The sequence below is a fragment of the Meriones unguiculatus genome, chromosome 7, assembly GCF_030254825.1.
Source record: "Meriones unguiculatus strain TT.TT164.6M chromosome 7, Bangor_MerUng_6.1, whole genome shotgun sequence".
Taxonomy (NCBI): Eukaryota; Metazoa; Chordata; class Mammalia; order Rodentia; family Muridae; genus Meriones; species Meriones unguiculatus.
The window spans coordinates 46,506,551-46,524,591 of NC_083355.1; the positions used below are offsets into that span (position 1 = coordinate 46,506,551).

Genomic DNA, 18,041 nt, shown 5'->3' on the forward strand with positions numbered 1-18,041 from the left:
CTTTGAGGTAATCATAAAATATGTGATTAAACAATGTTGAGCACAGTTCTTAAACTGCCAACCAGGAAGGAGAGCAGTAAATTGGTAAGGCTCAGGCTCACCCCACTTCTAATATTGGGAGGTGGTTCTGGTCTTGTGATTCCAACTTAGTGTCTCTCAAAGCTCCATCTTTGAGAAAGAGATGGCTTCTGACTTTGGGGTGGGATTCCAGACTTTGGCTTTGCTGGTTCCAGGTGGCTGGGCCCCTGGTAGCCACAGAGATAGGAGACCACAGTTCAGACAAAATACTGCCAGCTCCAATAGCCCAGACACACGCCTTTATTTCTCTACCAGAAAGCACGTCAGCAGGTGGGCCTCGCGCTTTGCTCCTGCCAAACCATCCCTCCAACTCTGTTTCTCTCTGAGGCCCCTCCAGATCCCACCAGAGGGGAGGGAGGATGTGCAGGAGAGCGGGCCGTCACCCGTGGAGTTTGTCTGTCGGCAAGGCAGGCTTTTACTGGGGGTCAGGACAGTGATGTGAATCTTGATTTACATATAAAACAATCGCATTGTACACACTCAAGGAAGAGCTAGGTCACCCAGATCCGTTTTCTGTGATCCTTACTTACTTAGCTAGTTTTTGTCAAAGGAGCAACAGCAGAGTTAAGAGGAAAAAAAAAATCCCAAATAACACCAAAACAAGTTTATCTGATAAATCTCCCATGAGATACTTTCTTTCAGTGGGGAGGTATGGGAGGAAGTCCCTTTCGGAGTCATTTCCTAGGGACATATATTTGACTCAAAGATGTATGATGGAAAGAGCGGGGCAAGAAGTAATGGCAGGGATCCAGGAGACTCAATCCCCCAGCCCTGCAGCAAGTGGCATGGCCTAATGCCAGACTAGTGGCAGAACGAGCTGCCATGGACCCAGGGATGTCCTCAGTCTCAGGCACCAGGGCACCCGGATCAACCTGAGCTGTGGAAACCAGCTGCCTCCTTGGAAAGGGAGTCCTCATCCAGGCCCTCCGCCTGCTTCTTATGTTCCTATCTGTCTGTGATCCCTCAACCCCCTGGGGCCGGCACATGTATAAACAGACACAGGCTCCGGCTCTCAGGAGTGGACTTGGTGGAGGCAGAGCCAAGCGGAAGGCTGTCCCTCCTCATGCTCACAGCTGGGCCCAGCTGGGCCCCCCTGCCTCCTCCTTCCCACAGCTGACCAGGCTGCAGATCCAAACTAAGTAAGAGGTCAGAGTCTGTGAGAAGGCCCGGGAGTCCTCCGTCAGGGCAGAGGTACTAGTTACCAAGCACGCCGAGTGAGCAGGGGAAAGGTTGCAGAGCTGTGGGGGAAAGTGGGGTGGCCCTGCAGTCAGCTCTGGCTTCTTAGCTGCCCATCCTGGGCTCAGCTTCTGGGTCAGAGCAGAAGGGAGTGGAGACAGGAACCTGGGACTGGGCATGGAGGTGGCGGTCTTGTTTCAGGGCTGCTCTGTTCAGCAGGGTCCAGGAGCCTGGTGGCTGGGTGTGGTGGCAGGCGGGAATGAGGATGAATGCTCGGACACTATCAGTCTGAGGCGCACACTGGAGGCTCCGCTCTGCTCCCAGGGTTACTGCAGGTCCTTTTTTTCTGAGGAGGGGAAAATGAGAACTCATATTAAGACACAGAGTGAGATAGTCTAGACTGCGCTTTCAGCTCCTTTCAGCTTCTTACCCACCCGCACTTTCCAGGGCCCGGAACCTTCCGTACCTGGTCTACCTCAACAGCACTCCCGAGCCACAGCCCCAGAATCCAGCTACTCTCTCAGCGTCCCCTCAAAACTCCCAGAGAAAACGCTCACTTGTCTTTGAGTGGGAAATACCCACATCCCCGTTAGGTCCTCAAGCAGGGAATCCTCCTTGCCTCCTCCCCATCCCACATATGGTCTGACTTCAACCGAACACACTCAAGCTGACCTTTACATTAGCTTGATGTAAAGGGATTTCCTGCAAGTCCCTTGCAGTCCATACAAGGACTAAGGCCTTACTCCAGCCCATCATACCTAACCACCTCCCTTCTGCTGCTGGCACCCCTGCCCAAATCTGGCCCCATTATCCTTTCTGTGGTTCCAGTGTCCTTAGATGAATTCTGGATCTGTATTCTCCCAGCCCCAGCCCCTCTCTGCTTCTCCATCCCAGCCTACAGGCCTCCTGACAGCCACTCAGTCACACCTGAAGAGTGCCAAGGGTGGAGAGAGGACCCCCAGTCCCAAGGCTGACCCTACATCCACCATTCCCCACAGGGCACATCCTCATAAATCACAGAGAAGCCACAGCGTCAAGCCTCAGTAAAACTTCCCTAAAAGGCCACTCTGCTGGCTTGGGAACGTGAAGGGTCCCCTCGCTCACCCCCGCCCTGTCCAGCTTTAGGAGGCCCAAGGGATTTCGGCCGCCTGCCGGCCCAAGGCAGAGCTGTCTGGACTTCCAGCAAGCACACCACTCCCCAGGGAAAGCCCCAGGTGCCCAGCCTAGGTCCCTGTGGCCACTCCCTTTCAAATCAAACTTCTCTGAGGCCATGGTGGTCACCATTTCAGGTCAAGCAGGTTGGTAAAGGTGTGGCTTGGGCCAATTCACCTTGAGCTGGGATTTGGTTTCTTCCTCAGGCCTCACAATCTCTTCAGCTTCTACTCTGGTATCACTTGAGTGTCTTTCCAGTTGTTATTATAGCACCCCCTCCCCCCCCCAAAGCTTACACACCCTTTGTGGTCTCCACCCCCTAAGAATAACCAGGACCTTATCTTGGCATTTTGGGCTTTCACTGTCCCCTGGGCTTCCCTCGCACACTCTCGGTACCAGCTTCATTACAGCCATTTCAGCCTCTACCCTGCCCAGTTCTATCCACACCATCTACTTTAGCTCCAATTGGGGAGCCCTCTGATCTCCCCCATGTAGGAATGCCCCGCCTGCTGGACCCAGGAATCCAGTGTGGATATGTATCCCAAAACACGGAGGTTCCCCAAGGCAATGAGAAAATCTAGTCACGGGGAGAAATTTTTCGTTTTTAAGCTTCCTCAACAAAATGTGCTGAACTCATTGGCTGCTGTGGATACCAGGGATGAGAACCATCTCTCAAGGAAGAAGCTTCTGGAGGGCAGGCTTGGCAAGTGAGTTTGTCTGTGGACTGAGTGTGAGGGAGAGGTTTCCCAGAGACCCCCTGTGCTGTCTGGCCAGTGCCGGAATTCTGAAGCTCAAGGGTCATACCCATTGCTTCCAGGCTTCTCCCAGGGTCCACCAAGAGTGAGCCCAAAAGAACCATATATGGAGGGAGCAGAACGGCCTAGTTCAGCTGCCCTCATCCCCATTCCTGGGCTCTGTGGGTCTAGCCATTCCCTGTATAGACCTCTGAGAGATGGCTTCTCCAGAGAAGAGGAAAAAGCTCATTGAGGCCTTTGTTTAAAAGAAAAATTTTTTCAGTATCCAGAAGATTTGGTCAGCATGGGGGTGCGGGGGCCTTTATGGAATGACAGGCATGGGATTTATTTATAGCCTCCACTATTTCCTGCACCAGAGGTCACATTCCAGCTAGAAGTGGCCCCCCAGTCCCAGCTGCCCAAAGCAGGTCCTAGCCTGGGTGCTGGGCCCAACCCAGGTCTCTCCATACAGTCTAGCTTTCCTGTCTGCACCTAACCCTGCTACTCTCCATTGCTCCTGGGTGAAGACAGCTCTTCCCATTGTTCCCACCCATTAAGAAGACACCCAAGAAGCCAACTCGGTGTGGTATGGGGTCCTGGACATGGTCAGTAGTTGCCTACTCCAGGCCTGCATAACTGTCCGAGAATACCTGGATAAAGACAGGCCAGTACAGGGAAGTCAGGGGCCAAGGCCAGGACCACTGCAGCATCTTATTTACATATGAGTATGTAAGGCAGGCTGGGGGGCTGGGGAGCACAGGGGGTAGGGGAGAGGGTATGGCAAGTGAGGAGAGTGAGACAGTGTGGCCCTGAGCAATGTTTCCAATAGGCCCAGTTAAAGCTCCTACAGTGCAGACACCTTTACGTCCTCCTGTGATCTAAAAATAGCTCTCCTACCAGGCACCTTGCATTCAATGCAGTGGGGGGGGGGTGGAGAGGGCAGAGCAGACTGGGGTCAGCAGCTGAGGAAGGGGCTGGGCCTCCCACTTACCATCCATGTGATTCCTGGACAGATATTTGAGGGCCTCATCGAGCAGAATGACAGGCAGAGACATCTGGAGCACCACCCCCCACTGCCGGCCGCTCAGTGGGGTCACCTGGAAAATAAGCTGGTGGGGGCAGAGAGGCCCAGTCACAGACTGGGCTATGTGCTCCAGTGGGGCTCTTCGTGGGCTTTCCTTGCCCACTGGGTTTCCCCGAGGAAGTGCTAGCCCTGCCCACCCTTCCACTCAGGCCCAGGCAGCCCCCTCAGCACGATGGCTCTGCCTTTTCTGTCCCCTGAAGGTAGAACCTGTCTGGGGATGATGGCCAGTCACACCCCTCCCTACTGTCTCTCAGAGAGGCTAAGAGCACCCAGCTGGGACCCGTCCTGTCCAAGGACTGCTTGGTGACTGACTGCACAGGGGTAACTCACAGGCAGAGGCGGCACCAGGAGGATGAGAAAGTGCAGGGCCATGGACATGACCACAGCCCCCAGCAGCCAAGGATTCAGCCAGGGCGGCATGCGCAGCAGTGACTGGTTCTCTGAGACACTGCCAAAGGCAAAGGGGCTCCCTCAGGACGGCATGTCAGGTCACAGTGGGCACACCCACCTCAGCAAACCCCTCTCTATGTTGTAGAGGCAGAGTGGGTATTTCTCTGCACACCTCGTTTGTCCTGGAGGCCCATCTTAGGGTATGGGCCCAGTTTCTGTCCCTAGGATTCAGTCCTAGACCTCCACTTCATCAGACCCCAGACCTTTCCTTCCTGAATCTCAATTCAAGCCCTGAAGACTCTCAGAATTCATTACCAGAGACCTCAATCTTCAATCTGCTCAGATCCCAACCCTGGTCCTTTTTGACCTTAGACCACCATCCCTCTTGGACTTCTCTGACCCTTAATCCCAACTCAGGGTCCCTCTGTCCAGCCTACCTGTTGAGGGCGTTGCACATTTCAATGGTCACAAGCACAGAAAGGGCCATGGTTGTGGGGAAGCGGGACTCAAACACCTCGCAGTCAATACCGGCGAAGAGCGGGTTTTCTTCGGAGCACTTCAGGAAGTTCCTCTGAGGACAAGGTGACAGTGCCCAGGAGAACAGCTGTTACTGAGGAGCTGCACAGAGGAGAGGGAAGCCTCCTCCAACTTTGGAAGCAACTGAGGATGACTAGTGGGCACTACAAGGAACAGGTCAAGAGTAACTATCCTAGGTGGGAATTTGCGGATCATGGGAGCAGTTGTTGTTAGGCTAGGAAAGGCGCTCGGAGGTCATGGGGTTGGGGAAGGGTCCAAGCTGGGACCTCTGGGACTCTGAAGTGCAGGAGACAGGGAGGTGATCAAGATACCTCGTAAAAACAAAAAGCAATTGAGCATTTCAAGCAACACAACTGTGCTTAAATAGAATGGGCCTCCGGAGTGGACAAACCTACGTGTGCCCTCTTCGGTGTCATTACACAAGGCTCCACTCCTACCTCACTCTCTGCTCCCAGCTTTCTGCTTATGACACAGACAATGGATTTCCAGGGCTCAGCCTTAACACACTTCATCTGTAACTAAAGAGCCGTCAGTGCCACAAAGGAAGTGCCCCTCCATTTCCGGGGACCTTTCTCTCTGCCCACTGGCTTCAATCAGTCTCCTGCGGTAAGATGCCAAACTAAGGTTGTCTGGGAGAACATCTGACTAGTTCTCTCTCCCACCATGGAGATGAGAGCGACCATTCATAACTGTTAGTCCTCTTGGGTCTCCTGCACATATTCCATTCTTACAAGTCTGAACCTGAAGATCTTTAAGGCCAGGACTTAGCAACAGGCATTGTGCTGCAGAGACAAATCCTCCGAGAGAGACCAGTCCAGGCACAGCTGGTCTGAGGCAGCAGTCAGTCCAGCACCGCTGGCTCTGTGCAGGAGACCCTCCTATACGCTGAGACTGCGTGCCTGTGCTTCCTCACACCCAGCTTACAGAGGCTGTGAACCACGCCCAGACTGCCATGCACGTCAGGCAAACACTACCAACTGAGCTGCACCCTCAGCCCAAGCCCAGCCTCCCAAAAGGGGTTGGATCCTTTAAGGAGTGTGTCTCAGGATGGGCGTGGTGGCTACCTCTCAGTGTTGACTGGACACAATTTCGAATCACCTGGGGAGCGTCTGCGTGAGGGAATGTGTAGACCAGGTTGGTATGTTTGTGGGGGACTGTCTTGATTATGTTTATCAGTGTGAGAGCCCCAGCCTGCAGCCAGGCAGCAGCATTCCCCGAGTCTGGGTCCTAGACCATATGAAAGCAGAAAGAATGCATTCGCCCAGCTCATTTGTATACATCTAACTTTCCACTTTAATGTGTGAAATTATACCTATACCAAAGAACTGAATTTTGTTGTTTTTTTAATGATTCGGTTTTTAAATTTTTATATGCATTAGTACATGCATGACTGTGTGAAAGGTGTGAGATCTCCTACCATTGGAGGTACAGGTAATGGTGAGCTGCCATGTGGGTGCTGGGAATTGAACCAGGTTCTCTGTAAGGGCAGCCAGTGCTCTTAACCACTGAGCCATCTTTTTTCTGGTTTTGATATTGATACGTGTGTGTGTGTGTGTGTTGTATGTGAATGGGTGTTTTGCCTGCATGAATATCTGTGCACCATGTGAGTGCCTGATACCCTCATTAGATCCTCTGGAACTGGAGTTACAGACAGTTGTGAGCTGTTATGTGTGTGCTGAGAATCTAACCCAGGTCCTCTGCAAGAGAAGCCAGTGTTCTTAACTACCGAGCCATCTCTCCAACCCGTTTTTGTTTGTATTTGAGACAAGGTATCACTCTGTATCTCAGGGTGGCAGGCAACTTGCTATGTTGACCAGACTAGCCTCAAACTCACAGAATCCACTGCTTGCTTCTGCCTTCTGGGTGCTAGGAGTAAGGATGCAGCGGGCAGAATTGTTTTAAAATATACTTCCTTATGGTTTACTATTAATAAAGAATTGATTTGTATGTATATATTTTAATATCTATATACTTGAGGTCCTAGAAAATTTCTTGGGTAAGAAGAGGTTTGAAATAGAAAAAAATTTAGTAAGCCATGAACCTGGAGGCTAAAAAGAGAGTGTAGTGCTTGGGAGCACTGGCTGCCTTCCCAGAAGCCCTAGAACTGTAGGTAGCGCCCACACGGCAGCTCACAAGCATAACTACAGTTCTAGGAATCTGACTCCCTCTTCTGACCTTTGAAGGCATCAGGAACACATGTGGTGCTCAGACATACAAACAAGCAAATCATCCCAACACACGAAATTAAAACAAACAATTTTTTTTAAAGCCATGAATCAGAGTGTTCTCTTTTGCGGGTGTCCCCTAAGATCCCTTTCTTGAAATCTGACAACTTGAGGGTGGAGAGATGGCAGAGACCAGCGGATCTCTGGGGCTCACTGGCAAGCTAACTAGCTCGATTTATGAATCTATGAGTTCCAGGTTCAATGGGAGACTTTGTCTCAAAAAAAGTTAGGTTGAGAGTAATCAAAGAAGATACCCAATGTCAGCCTCTGGCCTCTGCACACATGTACAAACAAATAAATACCACACACACACAGAGACAGAGATAGAGAGGGACACACGGACAGAGACAGACTCAGAGACAGAGAGCACCAATGACTACAACCTAAAGTTCTAGCGATTCCTACCGTGAACAGGACTCCCCATTTCCATAACACCTGACCCCCAGACAGCTCATTGCAGAGATCCCCTGACCAGCACTTCTGTAGCCTCAGAACTTTGTGCCCAGGCCACAGTGAGTGTTTGATGGACACTTCATGACCACGTGGCTGGATGAGAAGAGGAATGACCAAGGACTGCTAGGAAAAACATCCCATCAGGCGGACTGGGGACTGGTGGCTGGTAGGTTTAAGATGTCTAATTCACAGAGCAATAGATGGGAGCAAAGTCCAAAGCTACCATGGGGGCCAGAGGTGCTGGGGTGACCAAGGATGGCCTGATCCCTGCTGAGGACCACAGGAGAGAGATGGCAACTTCCAGAGAAGGCTGGGCTGGGCTCTGCGCTGTGGTGAACCGGAAGGGATGGTCTCCCGGGCTTGAGGACTTCTAGGTGCCAGAACATGGCCCTAGGGCCGACTTCTCTCCAGTAATGCAGGTGGCATGCTCCAAGGAAGGGCCCGCCTCCCTCCGCTCTCCCTGTACCCCGCTCTGTGGTGTCTGCTTCAAGCGAAGGGCCAGAGGGTAGATAGAGGGGTGTGCCTTGTTTCCAGAGCTGAACTCAGCTGTTCCACACTGTGCTGTGTGGTTGTAGGTACCTGCCAATGACGTGATTCTAGAGATCAGTGGGTCCCACCTGAGAAATGCTATGTGGATGCTGCTGCTCTCTCCCTTTGATCGCCTCAGTTTGACCCTCATCCTGAAGTCGCACCATTCAGGGTTCACACGTTGGGCCCTCAATGTTTCAGGGGCTCAGTGGTAAAGGTGAGATACTTCGAGGCACTATGGTTCTGCGTCCCCCTAAGTAATGTTTCCTTGAGTTGGGGGCTGTGCTGGCCCTGTGGCCTCCAGGGCCAGTCACAACGACTCCTTGGAGGGTGGTATTTACAACCTGGGGATGGGAAAGGACGGCTGCAGGCCAGCCATGGAGTTGCTCTCTCTGGAACTGCCTCAACCACAGAGTCTGTTGGCCCACCTCTCTGGCCCGCTCACCAGCTGATAGAAGGTGACTCGAGGTCCCTCGGAGTCATACAGGAACCACCAGGTGGCAGCAGCCACAGTAGCCAGGCCTACATACACTGTGGGCAGGAAGAGGGGACGCTGTGGTTGGCGGTTAAGGTTCTTTGCCATCCATGCTCCCTTCTCAACTATCCCTTGAATTTTCCTCCCCCTCCCTAGGCCATGGTCAGTTAACATCCACCCGCGCCAACGGTGGGCCTGCATATGAACCTGATCTGCCACACCCTCAGGCACAGTGACTGATCCAGTTTGCACTAATAAAAACAGGTCTCCATTATTTATAAAAAACAAACCCATTTATAAAAAGAAAAAAATCTCCCTGGGTTGGGGAGATGACTCAGTGTACATGGCTGAAAATACGAGTTTGGGTTCCCATGTAAAAGGCTGGATGTGGGCACGTGTGCCTGTAACCCCAGGACTATGGGTTTGTAGGGACACAGACAGGAGGATCACTGGAGCTCGCTGGCCAGTCAGCCTACCCGCCGCCGAAGGGCAAGCTTCCTATCAGTGAGAGGGCTGTCGAAGGGAATAAGGCAGGCCACGGACTGGATCCAGCCGTGCCCTGTGCCTAGTCTCTCAGTCACACGAACCCACAGGGTCTGCCCTCAACACTGCTTGAGCTGCACTGTCTACAGACTGTAAACCTAGGATGCTCCTGCAGGCTGGCGCCCTTCCTCACCTCCAATAGCCAAATATCGGAAAAAAAGCCAGCCACTGATGAGAGCCTCTCGGGGGTTCCGGGGCAGCTTCTCCATGATGTCCAGATCTGGCGGGTTGAAGCCAAGTGCCGTGGCAGGTAGGCCATCTGTCACTAGGTTCACCCAGAGCAGCTGCACAGGGATCAGGGCTTCGGGCAGGCCCAGAATTGCTGTGAGGAAGATGCTAAAACCAGAGTCATGGGCTCTAGCCTGAGCAGGCCAGCCAGCACCAGAGGGTCCAGCGCCAGCTCCCGCCCCGGGCTGGAGGACGGGCCTTCCACAGCTTCCTCTGCAGCCCAATGAATGAGAAATACTGGGTACACTTGCCCTTTAGGCCTAACAAAGGACAGTTGGGTATGTGCACATACCGCTTGTCCAAATATCAGACATGTGCAAACACCTGACACCTGTCATACAATAACATAAACACAGCAATCATCCATGTGCAGCCCCAAAGTGCAAAGGTACAAGATCCACATGCACTGAGTACACACAAGCTCACAGCATCCAACAGGCATCTCTCCCATGCACAGAGAAATGTGAACATAAGCACCCTGTTATACATTCTGTTTTTATACTCAGTGTGCATTTATACTCAGTGAAGACTATGAGTGCACATGCATTCTTAAGCATGGACCTCTCACCCAAACACACTGCACACACAGACACACACAGACACACACAGACAGATCAATGCATGCATACATGTAGACACCCTGCTGCCCTGTGGCAAAGCTGCTTGTCCAGTCTTATGGGCCCCAAGGTGAGAAGTGATGAAGAGGGAAGACCATAGAGGGTGCTGGGGTGCACACAATCCAGGGGTGGCCTTCTCAGGGACACAGAGTTAGTGGAACAGGGGCTTGGGAGGAAGGAGCATGGAGCCATACCAGACAACCTCGCCAACATTGGAGGAGATGAGGTAGCGGATGAATTGCTTCATGTTGTTGTAGATGGCCCGGCCTTCCTCTACTGCAGCCACAATGGAGGCAAAGTTGTCATCTGACAGTACCATCTCTGCTGCTGATTTGGCCACAGCAGTGCCTGACCCCATGGCGATGCCGATCTCTGCCTTCTTCAGGGCTGGGGCGTCATTCACCCCATCACCTGTCTGTGGGCCGGGTCAGGTAGGACACACCTGAGACATTGCCTCCTTCTCTTTTCTCAAGCAATTCTAGTGTTAGGGGTTGTCCCCAAGGACTGACAGATGAAAGGGTGGATTCAAGAGTGAGCTTAGAGAACCTATAGTCCCAGCCACTCATAAAACAGAGGCAGAAGCATCACAAGTTCAAGACCAACCTTGGTAACTTATGGAGACATATAATGAAATAAAAGTGAAAAAAGAGCAGAGGATGTGGCTGAGTGATAGAGCGAGGGTCCTGAGAACTATCCCTTCAACAGCTCCATCTCTGCTCCTGCACAGAAAGAAAGAAAGAAAGAAAGAAAGAAAGAAAGAAAGAAAGAAAGAAAGAAAGAAAGAAAGAAAGAAAGAAAGGAGGGAGGGAGGGAGGGAGGGAGGGAGGGAGGGAGGGAGGGAGGGAGGGAGGGAGGAAAAATAAGCATGATCTTATAAATTGGTTTGAAGATAAAATTAGAAAAGACAAGGGATGTGGGTTAGGGTAAAATTGGACAAGATCAAGCGTAGGTCCAGAAAAAGATGACAAGGTAGGGATAGGGATGAGGTGGATCAAACTGAGGACAGGCGTGAAATTCAGGTTGGATATAGAGTAGACCATCAAACTGAGATTAGGGGCAAAGCTGAATCAATTCAGGGATGAGGTCACAGTTGTGGCCCAGCCAAGGGTTAGATACATACTAGAGTCAAGGTGAAAGACAGGATCTAGACAGGACTCAGGCTGAAGATAAAAAACACAAATTAGAGGTCAGTCCTCTAATGTCATTGTCCTTGTGATATGTGATATCATAGTCAAATTTGGAAATCAGAATTGAATACCAGGTCAAAACTGAAGTCAGTATAAAGTATTGAACAGTGCAGAGGAATTATTGTCAATATCTGTGATCAGTTCTGGACCAGGTCAAGACTCAAACACATATCAGGATTAAGCTAAATGTAAACAATAAGAGGCTCAAGGGGCTGGGGTTCACTCAATGGTAAAGCACGTGATTAACAAAAACAGTTGGAGATGAAGGTCAGTGTAGAAGTCAGAGTTGACAGCAAGATTACGTTACAGCTGTAATCAAGTCAAGCAGCCCCCAGGCTCTACCCCATAGCCTCACCATGGCAGTGATCTCATTAAAGGACTGCAGGTTCTCCACGATTCGAGACTTGTGTGCGGGCTCCACACGGGCAAAGCAGCGGGCGGTACGGCAAGCCTGGCGCTGCTGCTCTGGGCTGAGGTCATCAAATTCACGGCCTGTGTAGGCCTTGCCCAGCACATCCTCTGTGTCCCCAAAGATGCCAAGTCGGCGGCAGATGGCCACAGCTGTGCCTTTGTTGTCCCCTGTGATCATGACCACCCGAATGCCTGCCCGGGAGCAGCGTTTGATACATGCAGCAACCTCTGGTCTTGGAGGGTCTAACATGCCCACACAGCCCACGAAGGTCAGGTCTGTCTGTGGGGAGGGGCAGACAAGCACAGCCTAAGTCTATCCTTTACTTGGCATGTGCCCAGCCACTACAAGAGCCTGGCTCCCAGCACCTACCTCATACTGCACAAACCGGCTACAGTCGTCCAGTTGCATGTCCTCCTTCCTTGGGGGTGTGTCCCTGGTGGCCAGTGCCAAGCATCGCAGTGTGTCACAGCCTGAGCCCCAATCCCGGATCTTGGCCAGGATATGTTCTCTGGAGACGGTGGTCAGAGGGGCTGTTTTGCTCCCCACTCTAACTGAACTACAGCGCTCAATTACGCTCTCAGGAGCTCCCTGCAGAGAGCAAGGGAGAAGAGTCAATTCCACCAGCCAGGATTCCGGCCCTTCTTGCTGCTCAATACAGGGAACTGTAAGCCGCCATGGGAAAAGGCCAACCAGGAGATCACACAGAAGGGAAGAACCATTCTTTGTAAGCTCAAAGGGGGATTGCTACAAGAAAGCCTAAGGAGATAGGTCAGATGAGGTCACAGCCACCCAGTGGGTAGCCCCTGCCTCTACCAGGCCACAACTAAGAAGGCATGCTGCAACATTTGGAGGTTTGGGTGGGATCAGCATCTCCCATGGGAACTGGTGTCTCTCCCTGCTTGCCCAGTACCACTGGAATTCCCCACAGCAGTAGGGAGGCATGCTAAGCCCTACCGAGCACTAGGAAGAGAAACATTCTGTGTTTCAGGTGTGGCCCTGGCAAGGTGGCTTTTGGTGGTGGGGTGACTGACTCTTCACTTTCATCAGGGTCTCAGCTTGGACCTCGCCTGATTTGAGGCTAGCCCATCAGTAGCATCTTCCTCTCCCTTAGCCTAAATGCCCAGCAGTTACCTTCTCTAGGTGGCTAGGTTCGCAGGGTGGAAGCCCTGTCATTTCCCAGGTGCCAAGACCTCCACTTCAGGATGAAGCTACAGATGGGCTCCTCTATCAGGGTTAAAGGAGGCTAGGGGTTCTCCTTTCCCTTCCCAGGTATCAGCTTCCAAAAATAGGAGTACCAACCATATCGCTACCCATCAGAGGCAAAGGGGCTTCTGAGAGCGTCTGGTACAACTTTGTCATTCCCGTGGAGTGCCTGAGGAACACTGAGGACCCCGGAGGCCTGTGGCAAAGCAGGAACCCTCAGGCCAGAACTAGGAGCGTGGTCCCTTAGCGCTGGACGCTGTTCTCAGTTCCCATGGCTTGCTGACCACCCTAACCCCAGAGCCACTCCTTTGACAATGGGTCTCCCAGCTCCCTGGGCCTCCCCACAGCAGCCGTCTGTGAGGCTTTATTTGTTTGGCTTCTTTTCTCTCTTTCTTTTCTTTTTTGAGACAGGGTCTCATGCAGCCCAGGCCTCATGAACTCAAACCCACCCACTTCAAGTGCTGAGCTTATAAGCATATGCTACTACAGCTGGTTTGTGTTGTTCTGGGAACAAGCTCATGACCTCTTGCACTCTAGGCAAACACTCTACCAACTGAGCTACACTCCCTCTGCTACTTTAGAGACTGGAGACCAGATTACAACCCCCCCCCAATCCCAGGAGCAACCCCAGGTCACACAGGCAGGCCCCTACCTTCACAAACATCATGCTGCCCTGGGCCTTGGGGTCAGGACAGGCAGGTGTGCAGTACACAGACATGGACTTCCGGTCCCGGGAGAACTCAAGGGTGAACTCCTTCCGCATGAGTTGCTTGATGATCTGCAGGGTCCAGGCAAGTCAGGGCAGGAAGGACAGAGCTGGCAACTCTTGCTTCTCACTTGCCACTCAAGAGAAGACTCTTGTTCCCTGTGGCCTGATATCTAGACTCCCCTGACCTTCCTCTCCCAAAATGTGTGCATTTCCCAGCTGGGAGCCTGTGCCCACATTCAGCCTTTTCCCCTCTCTGCTCCACAGATTCAGGCAAGGTGCCTAAGGTCCTCCATTATTTCTTGAAGACCCCCAGGCCTATGTTCTTTCACATCTCCAGTTACCCAGAACCCCTGGCTACACAGCCCAGGCTGAGCCCAATTCTACCCACCGAGTTGCAGGCTCCAGCACGCTCCACCGGGGACAGTGCTTTCAGGTCCGTGTCAAACACGTTCATCTTTTCTACTAGGCAAGTCAGCGCTGTCTCCGTGGCCTCTCCTACCTTCTCATACACGCCCTTGGCCTAGAGGGTCACAGAGCACAGGGAGTGAGGGCCTCCTGCTGTCTGCTCAGGATGGACTCTCGTGCCTCAGCCTCCCGAGTACTGAGCGTATGTGAGTACATTGGCACACAGGGAGTCCAGATTCTCCTTGCTGAGCCTCAACGCTGCTCCCTCACCACACAGAGCTCCCTTGATCCTGTGTTGTTATCTGTCTATGCTACTGTCTATACAGGGCATCTTTGGGAGAGGCAATGTGGCTACAAACAGTCCCCTGCCCAAAAAATGTATGGCTCTCTGCTTGCCCTTGGCTTGGCACGGAGCTGGCCTGGCTGCCTACATGTCCCTGGAAGGCAGGAGTGGCCTCCTGTATGCTCCATTCCCCTGTTCCAGCCACACAGGTGACAGTCAGGGTGCGTCCCGTGTAGCTTTTGCAGAAGGGCCTTTCCCGTGCCATGCTTTAAATGTCTGCTCTTGTCCTGTTTCCGCTCAAAGCACCTCTGGCCTTCCAGCCTCTTACGGGCAGCCTCTTGCTCCTAGCTGAAGAGCCACGTGGACAAGGTTACAGAAACGATCTAAGCGGAATGAGGAGGAGGGTTGGAAGTGAAGGTGTACAGGGTGGCCATGCTCCTCGGAAGCAGCAAGGGCCATCAACCCAAACAATGAGACGCTGGACAAGGGAAAAAGGTCTGTCCCGAAAAACAGAACCTAGGGAGATCATGAAAAGGAGTTGGGGCCCACCTCATTGTAATGCAGTGCGGAATCATTGCAAAGGGCGCAGATGGTCGCCAGCTCCACAAGTCCATCAAACTGCCCACAGCGCACAGGCTGCTCGCCTTGGCGCCTGCAAAGAGGGAGTGGTCAGCACAGGGCCTGGCCCCACCCCTGGGAGGTGTCTCACATTGGCCCCGCCCCCTAGGAAACCACTTCCAAGGACCCCTCTGGTAGCTCCGCCCGCTTGATCCCACCATGGCCTTCTCCCGCACACTCACACTTCGCCCTCTGGGGTGTACGTGGTGCCCGAGATGGTGAATTCGTGCAAACGACAGGTGCCTGCCTCTGCTTCAGCTACCACGAACATCTGCGAGCACAAAGGTGGGCTCAGGCTACCGCGTGGCTCTCTCCCTGCCATCATCTTAAATATCGTCTGGCCCAAGAATCACCAAGGGGAGTCGGAGGTCTGGGCTGGGCACCTGAGACTGCCCTGCCTAGCGGCAGCCTGCTCTCACTGGCCATTTGCTCGCGACTCCTAAGGGTTTTGTGGCCCATTTTTCAGTGCCTGAGACAGCTGCCAATAGGAGCGCCCTGAGTCCAGCAAGGTGTCTGGCCCTCGTCCATCTCTTTTCTCTACCCGTAGGGAGAAAGTGGGCCGAGAGGCCAGCTGTACCTTCCCTTCGAGGGATCAATTCTCTACCTTCAAGGAGGAAACCCGTATCTTGCTCTGAGGTACAGTTTCCTCCAATCCGAAGGTGACCCCAGAGAAGGAGCCTCTGGTCTTTGGGCATGCTGGGTCATCCAGCCCTTATCTGCACTCTCCCCTATCAGGGCAGTCCATTTCCTGGTCCATGAGCCAGCTGAGAGAGACTTCTTGGAGCTCACTCTCAAGCCAGTGGCCAGCCTACCACCCTAACGGCGCTCTGCACTATTCCTTCCTTTTTAATTTACCTTTATTTTATGTGCATTGGTGTTTTGCCTGCATGTATGTCTATGTGGGATCTTGGAGTTACAGACAGATGTGAGCTGCCAGGTGGGTGTGGGATTTGAACCTGGATCCTCTGGAAGAGCAGCCAGTGCCCCTAACCACTGAGCCACGTCTCCAGCCCTACCCCGTCCTTCTTGTCCTCTGTTTTGGGGCAGTCTTCTGACAAACATGGTCCAGTACCCAGCATGCTCAGCCACATCCATTTGCCCACACCATGCTTCTCAAGTCTTTATATTAGTCAAGGAACAGTGAACAGATAAAACCCCACGAGGGATTTCATCAAGTCAGTGGATTCAGGACAGCAGAGCTTGCCCAGGCCTCTCCCTTACATCACTCTCCGATGAACTTCCATGGGGCTGTACAATCTCAAGAGTCCTGAACCAGTTCCTAAGGCTTACTAGGCAGAGACCTCAGGGGCATGCTGGGTGCCTGGGAAGCTGTGAAACCCATAGCTGTCACCATCTCCCCAGCTCTCACTCTCTGCTGAGCCAGAAGGGGCCTCTATCCCTGGGAATTCCAGCCAGAATCCCTGGAACACATGGACAGTGGACTTGGGATGTAGGATCAAATGGCCAGGAATGAATAATTGCTGCCCCAGCCCTTCCCAGGTCACCGGAGCCAGCCTATCTGGTGACAGGCGTCAGGTGAATAGGCAACACAGAGCAGGATAGAACCTGGGTCCAGTGACATGGGGCCTGCACTTGACTCTCTCTGGGCTCCTATGTTGGTTTCAGATGAGGAGACTAAAGCCCATAGACTGGAAACAACCTACTGAGGACACTGCAGTGACCCTGGGCCCCAGGGATGTAGCTAGACAAAAACACGGATGTGTTTTACACGTGAAAGGCCCCATCTGCTGCTCCCCACCACCAGCAGGGAGACAGCGCACAGGTTTTCCATCCCTTACCAAGAAGGTCAGGGAGCCAACCCAGTCGCACAGTATCACCTAACACCAGTGGCTCCCGTCCCAGCTGGCACTCACCCTGCAGACAGACATCTGGTTGGTGGTGAGTGTCCCTGTCTTGTCAGAGCAGATGATGGAGGTGCAGCCCAGGGTCTCCACAGAGGGCAGGCTCCGTACAATGGCATTCTTACGTGCCATACGCCTTGTGCCGAGTGCCAGGCACGTCGTGATGACTGCCGGGAGGCCCTCAGGGATGGCAGCCACAGCGAGGGCGACGGCAATCTTGAAGTAGTAGACGGCACCACGAAGCCAGGATCCACCATGGGCTGGGTCAGCAAAGTGGCCAATGTTGATGACCCACACAGCCACGCAGATCACAGAGATGGCGTGGGACAGCTGCCTCCCAAATTCATCCAGCTTGCGCTGCAGTGGCGTTCGCTCAGGCTCCACAGCTGCCATCTGGCTCCGAATCTTGCCCAGCTCTGTGTGCAGGCCTGTGGCCACAGCCACACCCAGGGCTTTCCCTGATGCAATATTGGTGCCCTGACCAGAGGACAAGGAAGTGCTGCTCAGCCTCTGGCCAGGGCCTGGACCCCTGACTTCAAGCCCAAGCCTGCTCCTCTGTGTGGTCAGTGTTTTGAGATTTTCAGTTTGGTATTTATTGGATAATAAAGACGAGGATATAGAGGGTCTCCACGTGTCCCGTGGCCAGCACAGTGCCTGGCCAAAGAAGGCTTCAGAACTGACATCAGCTACATGTCTCAAGCCCAACCCATAAAACCTATCAAACTAGGACTCAGAAACAAGCCACACAGGAAGGAGTTGGGCTGGCAATGATCTCAGGCAAGTGGTTGGCAAATATTTACTGAAGAATCCACAAAACCTGAGACTTGGCACTCCCATTCCCCAAGGCCCTGGACAAAACAACAAACAAACAAAACAAAACAAAAACACAAAACACCCCAACTCCTAGTGTAGAAGACAGGTAGCCTTGTACTCAGTGTCCTGTTCTTCATGGTGCCCACACACAGGTCCAAGGGGCAGTCTCCTTAGAGGCTAGCTGCCTGGTGCCCCTTGGATGGATGTGAACGGCAGATGTTGGGACACAGGTACTAGTGGCGGGCAGCCCTGCCTTTCCCTCACGCAGAGCAATGCAGCTTTATCCTGCTAGCTGCCCACAACCAAAGCAAAGGCCCACAGCGAGACAC

General features: G+C 52.9%; 1 protein-coding gene across 1 annotated transcript in view; it reads right to left on the reverse strand.

Moving 5' to 3' along the window:
* Positions 1-295: 295 nt before the first annotated feature.
* The window catches only part of Atp2a3 (ATPase sarcoplasmic/endoplasmic reticulum Ca2+ transporting 3), a 30,598-nt gene continuing 12,852 nt past the window's right edge, over positions 296-18,041 (reverse strand). The window contains exons 8-21 of the mRNA XM_021654611.2: positions 16,912-17,376; positions 15,220-15,308; positions 14,969-15,071; positions 14,120-14,251; positions 13,675-13,800; positions 12,189-12,407; positions 11,763-12,098; positions 10,415-10,635; positions 9,509-9,711; positions 8,803-8,888; positions 5,052-5,185; positions 4,555-4,672; positions 4,132-4,249; positions 296-1,600 (exon numbers count right to left, since the gene is read on the reverse strand). Of these exons, the coding sequence (XP_021510286.1) occupies positions 1,581-1,600; positions 4,132-4,249; positions 4,555-4,672; positions 5,052-5,185; positions 8,803-8,888; positions 9,509-9,711; positions 10,415-10,635; positions 11,763-12,098; positions 12,189-12,407; positions 13,675-13,800; positions 14,120-14,251; positions 14,969-15,071; positions 15,220-15,308; positions 16,912-17,376 (2,370 nt within the window). The 3' untranslated portion in view covers positions 296-1,580. The remainder of the gene's footprint in view (positions 1,601-4,131; positions 4,250-4,554; positions 4,673-5,051; positions 5,186-8,802; positions 8,889-9,508; positions 9,712-10,414; positions 10,636-11,762; positions 12,099-12,188; positions 12,408-13,674; positions 13,801-14,119; positions 14,252-14,968; positions 15,072-15,219; positions 15,309-16,911; positions 17,377-18,041) is intronic.